This window comes from Dicentrarchus labrax, unplaced genomic scaffold, assembly GCF_905237075.1.
Source record: "Dicentrarchus labrax unplaced genomic scaffold, dlabrax2021, whole genome shotgun sequence".
NCBI classification, from domain to species: domain Eukaryota; kingdom Metazoa; phylum Chordata; class Actinopteri; family Moronidae; genus Dicentrarchus; species Dicentrarchus labrax.
The window spans coordinates 29,800,862-29,807,683 of NW_026136713.1; the positions used below are offsets into that span (position 1 = coordinate 29,800,862).

At 40.5% G+C, this 6,822-nt stretch overlaps 1 protein-coding gene across 5 annotated transcripts in view; it reads right to left on the reverse strand.

Annotated features, from left to right (window-relative positions):
* Nucleotides 1–1,122, reverse strand: part of ldb2a (LIM domain binding 2a) — an 89,833-nt gene extending 88,711 nt beyond the window's left edge. For 4 of the 5 annotated variants that reach the window (XM_051420522.1, XM_051420521.1, XM_051420520.1 and 1 more), the window contains exon 1: nucleotides 827–1,116. In XM_051420522.1, coding sequence (XP_051276482.1) covers nucleotides 827–958 — 132 coding nt within the window. In that variant the 5' untranslated portion in view covers nucleotides 959–1,116. Of the gene's footprint in view, nucleotides 1–826 lie in introns of all 5 variants that reach the window. The other variant, XM_051420518.1, reaches the window with a different exon arrangement.
* Nucleotides 1,123–6,822: the final 5,700 nt, after the last annotated feature.

Sequence of the window (6,822 nt, forward strand, 5' to 3'; positions counted from 1 at the left end):
ACTCCATGAACACTTAATTTAACAGTAACACCACAAACACTTCACCAGTCCACAGTGGACAAACTCTACATTCTTGTTGGGCTTGTTTGGCTTTAGCTGTTGCAGTTTCGAACAGACTAAACACAGTATGCAAATATGTAAAAACCAGGCGATATGTAAATGTATGCAAATTAAATGCACGTGAAAGGGCTACTTTGCCTGAGTCTATACAGCCTGGTTAGACTTGTACAGTCTCTCAAACATTTTCGTTTTCACTTCCTTACTGTGTTATGTTTATATACAACTTTCTATATAAATATTTAACGGCGCAATAAAGTGTTCATCTTAATCTTAGTGTAGTGCTGTGTCTCAAAACTTGACTGAAACCTTAAAACGGATAATTTCATATGTTTGTTATTTTTGATTATAACAAGTGCTGCCTGCTTCAGGTGGATCAGTCAACTCATATCAGACGAGGTGACACTTGAAGTCAATGAATTTTAAACAAGCCAACCGGCCACGTGAAAGCATCTCATCCACATATCATCTTTTTTTCCCCCACTTAAATTGGAGCTTTTCGGACTACAACAGATGAGTTCAGAGGATGATATTTCTTGCAGCGTAGTCTACACACACCGGAGCCTGTTTACTTTCACCTCAGGAATGTTTGGCACTTTGGCATCCACATCTCCTGATTGACAGACCTTTATGCCGACCCTCTCTCCCCGTCCAGACCCTATACATCCCTTCCCTCCTCCCCGCACCGGACCTCCACAGCACCGCTACCCTCCCACCGGTACCGCAACCTCAACAGGACCCGAGCGGTGGTTATCTCCGGTCGGCTCACCTCTGTGCGCGCCTGCAGCCGCTTGTTCATCTCGTAGATCCGATACTCGGGCTGGACCACGTAGGGCGAGTGTCTCCTGTAGAAGGGTCCGAAAGGAGACGAGTAGAACGGGTCGTGGGTTGGGTTGGACATGGTGGCTCCTGGCGAGGCGCACGGCGCGATTTCAACATCCAACGGGCACGGCAGCGCACATGGGAGTGCGATGCTCTCCGAAGACCCCCAGTGGGAAGCAGCCGCTGTCGAGGCTGAGCTGCACTCTGCAAGTTGGCCTGCCTAGTTCCCTGCTATAGCGTGGTGCTGGAGGAGGAGGAGGGAGGAGGGAGGAGAGGAGAGGAGCGGAGGAGGGGGAGGAAGGGAGGGGGGGAGGCAGAATTGAAGGGGGAGGAGGGAAGTCGTTTCCTGTTCCCTCAAGACCTACACTCAGTTTTGCACTCTTGCAAAGTTCAAGTAAGACTCTCTCTCTCTCTCTCTGTGTGTGTGTGTGTGTGTGTGTGTGTGTGTGTGTGTGTGTGTGTGTGTGTGTGTGTTTGCTTGTGTGTTTTCTAGTCTAAAGTGATGCATTGTTTTAGTTTACATGCACCGAGACTGTAACTATGAAGACTTTTGACTTAATATTCACATGAGATGGATTCACACGCATAAAACAAGTCACACAGATCAGTTACATTGTCTGATCTGAAAACATGGGCTTATTGTATTGACTAGAATAAGGACTCTGTGGCATATCAGCACTATTAGGTATTTAAGAAGCAATATTGATTACAGATATTGCTTTTGGTCATGTTTTGAAGCTATTGTGTGCACAGTTAAATCCTGAATAAAGAGGAGAGAGTCTGCTGCAACTAAGGGTCAAATATCTTCAGTGTGAACAGTATTAAGAGATATCAGGATTCTTGCAGCAAGCTGACTTTTGTGTTGGAAAGACTAAAAGATAGCCACCTGGTCAGAAATTGCAAGAAATAACTAGTAGTAGTATAATAGTTGCTTTAAAAAGGAAAGAGGTTTACTTTAAAACCTGCATGTCTTATGTCTCAGATTTAAAATAATATGTCGACTAACCTTGTCTGGATCCGAAGGAAGATCTGCTCTTAAAAAAAAAAAGTTCAGTATTTTTCCTCCTTACTGAGCCATATAGTATCTGAACTTTAAGAATTAAAAGTGCAAAGATGAGGCTGCACTAGTAAACAGTCCATTTTATGTGTAGCATGATTTCATAATACTGTATTGATTGTGTTGCCTGCGGTCAATGCTGCTAATGACAGAATCTTAGTACCTGGCTAGTTATGCACCGAGTGGCATAATTTGTGATTAAAGGAAGGTAGGGCGAATACTTGCTGCTGCGTCTGCTGCAGTGGCAGTCCACAATCCACAATGGCACTCAGAATGTTTGCAAGCCAAAACATGTATTTGAAAGATGTCATTTAATTCAGGAACATCTGCACAGTGGTTTGCAGAACCGCCAGACTTACTGTAAAACCAGTATAAGATTTGAACATTTCTAATTTTAGCACCACACAGCAGTATTATGCAAACTGAAATATGAGTAATAAACCACAGCTTTTGCACAGGAACACACATATGTATTTGTTAAATAATTCTCGTCACCATGGCCAGATTAACCTGTTATGGGGCCCTGGGCAGAAATTTGCTGTTGGGCCCCTATAACCCCCCACCTGCCACCTTGTGTGCAATGTGTCTATGTACCTTGTCACCTCCAAGTTCACATTAAAAGCAGTACAACCAGTGTTCATATTCTACAATAATGCTTAATTTTTGTTAGTTTGCAGTAATCAAACACAACGTCACTAGGAATATGCATCATGAGTGCACAGTCTAAAGCATAAAATAAATTTGATTTTGGCATAGGGCCACGAAATTAGCTGATAATGCAGGACTCACCTTAGTTGATATTTTACAGTCGATGACATGACCAAAATGACATGCAGTGAATTCTGATGGGGGCCCCGAGGCAGATGCACACTTTGCCCAGATGGCAATCCAGCCTTGCTTATCACCCACTGTTAATTACAGTAGATCTTTTCAGAAAACTTCTTGAACAATTAATGAAGCGTTTTCCACAAGCAGAGCAGTTTCAGAATACATACTGGGTAGTTAGCAAGATCAGCTAGCTGCTATGGCTGATCACGGGCCACCTAAACCACCAACAGCCAATCAAAGATGTCAAAGTTCTTTCCACACAGTTTGAGTGACAGGTGTCATCTGGGAAGTGCAGAGCAATACATGTTTCAATGAGAGCTATTACACCTTGTTTACATCTACACTGTTCACCATCAAAAGATAATCCAATGCTATCATTGGACTGACCATCAAACATTTCCCTGATGTGCCATGTCTCCTTTCTGCTTCTATTTTGGTTTGTGAGTTCCTACATTTACCAGAATGCCTGGGCAGCCCTTCAGCAATCACACTTGAACTTGTTGTCCACCACCTGTGTGTTTTTTAATTTTAATCGTGCGTCATCAAATCTAACAAATTGCCTGTGATTCCTTTTGATGTGATTTCCTTGCTTGCATACTTATACTACACATTTTTAATACATTTATTAATCTACAGTAAGATCAAAAAATGTATGCACACACATGCACTCAGTTTGCTTGTTGCCTATAGTTCAAATCATAACAGTTTGCATATTACAACACATGGGCATGCATGCATGATAATAACACTTCATGCAAACAGCATAACACAGACTGGTTCTAATTTATTTCAACAATTTTACACTATGTTCCATGCAACACATGTGAATAACATCATTTACTGTGACAGAATGTGTCACTAACATGTTGAATTTCCAAACCAGACACACCAGAGTGCATTGGAAATCTTTTTTTGGCACACCGATTAAGATTTCCTCCATGTTCTCCTCCGTGACAGATTAGGCCTGAGCTGCAAAGTAGCCACAAGAATCTAAAAATAAACAGACACTCAGACCAGCCGTAACGTTGCAACCGAATCTCACATTAACTGCCCGCACTGGGAATTAATGAACAGCATTTATGAAGTCTGACTTTTAATCCAAAATGGCTGAATGGGGAGAGGCAGTCTGAATCGAGTGAGATAAAAGTTGTAATCCAAATGCCTCAGGCATCCGGTCGGGTAATTAAAAAAAAAGTTTGAAAAATCTATTAATAAACCTTTAATTAAAAACTACATTTTTAATATCTCAAGACCTTTTCAATTGACATTTCTAACAGGATTTGGTTGCTCGCCTAAAGCGCTTACCACTCGAGTGTGGCTGCAATACAGTACATTGAAGTGAACAGCTCATTTAACAGATTTCAATATAAATTTGTATTGTACAGAGGATCGTAAACAGGACCTATATGTGAAGTTAGTTTCTCCCATTTGTGTGATGAACAGCAGAATGATTCTCTGTGAACAGACTGGCAAGAAGATTTTCTGTTTTAGCCCACAGTGGCTCTTCTCCCAGATGTTCTACATTGAAAACGCACACAAACACTATTATTCAAAACATGATTTAAAATCATACAAATTTTGATGAACTGTTTCACCAGGACGGTAACAGGAAAAATCATTTTCATGCAACAACAGTGTGATATTAAAATTAGACCCACTCATCACTTGACATATTTATTAAAGGATAAGGCTGGTGATACTAAATAAAAAGACCAAAACCAACAATGACTTGATCCAACTAACAAGTGTTGTCTGTGTATCCAAAGCCCGATATATCCTATTCTTCTCGCCATAGAGCTCCATTGTCATCCAAATCTACCTTAATGAGCCACAGCGTTCCTTCATTAATATGAACATGGACACTGTCGTTTATTTTGAGACAATCCTACATACACCGTCCTGCTGCCTTAAATACTCACTAGAGCACCAAATGTGTATTAATCCGCTGCTAAAAGTAGTCCTCAACAAATGCACAAATAACTCCCATTTAAATAACATATCCTTAAAACTACAGTTAACAGCTGTTAGGAAGTAATTATATATTATATATATAGATAGATAGATTGTGTTTGAATCTTGTAATAACTTAATTTCTACATTAAAACTGCTCTGATGCTGATTGAGTCCCAGATTTTAATCACTTTGTACCTGATCAATCCTGTTCTTAACTCACCTTTGACATAAATGTGGTATTTATGTTGTTATATTTACAGTAGGCATGTATAATTTATCTTATACTGAACTTACCAGAATGATAATTTGGGGTGGAAGTTACACAAGGTTTAGTCCACTAAATAGAAAAATATGCGTGAGCAACTATTTTCATTCTGCAGCTATTAATTAGTGTAACTCTAGTCTGTGCTCTCTTTGTGGAGGGGGCCTTACTGAATTTCAGCACAGACGAAAATATTCCTTATTTATTACTTTTAGTATCCTCTACTTTGTTTTCCATTCTTTTGTGTATTTTATGTTTTCTTGCACCATGGAGGTGCTTTTAGTTGTTCAACAGCAAGGTGAAGGAGACAAAACACTTGTGGATGAGAATGGAAATGGGTCAGGACACATATAGACACTCTGCTTCTGCTGGGTTCCCTCTTGGTGTTACTATGGTAACATACCCTATCTCCCTATACCTGCCTGCCTTTAGCGCACAAACTACACACCCTAGAAGCAGTGCTACAGGTTTTGCACCTGAACGCACCGGCGACGCTCCCGTTTCGGAAGAACCCGGAACACGTCTTATCCTGTGTCACAGCAGAGCGTGAACACATAAAGTTGTAGCTGTGTTTGATGTAGCTGCTGCTGGTGTAAACAATCACACTCATTTGCCTTTTTGTTTTGTTTTTGGCTTTTTGAGGGAAACATGTGCCAACATGCAGATTGTTTGTGATATTTTGACGCCAGGAGAAGAAGTTTGATTGTGATATTAATAAAAAGGGTTTTGCTGATGATTGACAAGCAATGATGAAACAGAAGAAGTGCTAAAAATAGAGCAGTATTTCACATGATGGTAAGACTGCAAATAAACCGCTGTAGTCTGCTGTTTCGATGGCAGCTCAGTGAAACTAAGTAAAACAACCTCCTATCTAAGTCTGACCAGATTCCAGCTTGTTTGGGACCCTGCTGAAAGTAAAAACTAACTCAACTGTAAAGACTAGGAAGTGTGTCCCCTATTTTGAGCACACAATTGTTTTCCAAATATGGATGAAATATACCCCGGATGCCGGAGCAGCAACTTCTATGGTGGAATCTCATTAGCATCGTAATAGCTTCCAGGCTCATTTGCATTTTGCCGTGAGTGATTTTTTTTTTCTCTCCCTTTCCTCTTCACTGCTGGATGGAATAATAATAATAAAAAAAAGAAGTAAAACTTTGAAGCACCATATTTTATTTCATTATTTAAGTTAAACAAATTGTAATTGAAAAGCACTTTTCAATTATGCTATTTCCTCATACCGGTGACAAATGAGTCTTACAGTCGTGTCAAGCAATTATGGGAAGACACACAAAACTACAAACTAATATTTGCACACAGGCATGACGAATTAGTGTAAATAGATTAATACAGGAAGTAGAGGCTTTTAGTTCTATTTCAGAAATAGCCTGTGTGTGCAAAGGTGGAGTTTAAAATCATATTTGCACCAATGCACTCTGGCGGTGAAGTGATATGACGTGAAGCCATTACGGAGTGTATGGCTACCAAATACAGACAAAGATGCTGAGGAAAGAGTTGCCGACAACACACGTAGGTGGTAAAATGACAAATTTCCAAGTTCTGTAAAAGGCAAACTGCATATTTGAGGTGATTAACCAGGCTTTTGTGAAACCCGCAGCCCTTTTAACAAGGTGGTAACACGTCCTTGTGTTGGATACAAGGATACAAACACACAGTGCAGCTTGTTAGACATCCACTCTCTTCTTTTCTTATGCTGAATTTTTGCAGCGAAGCAGTTCAGCGAGCAAAGAGTTAATATTTTCAACCAGTTCTGCCTCTGACACACACACACACACACACACACACACGAAAGCTCGCACACACACACACACACACACACACA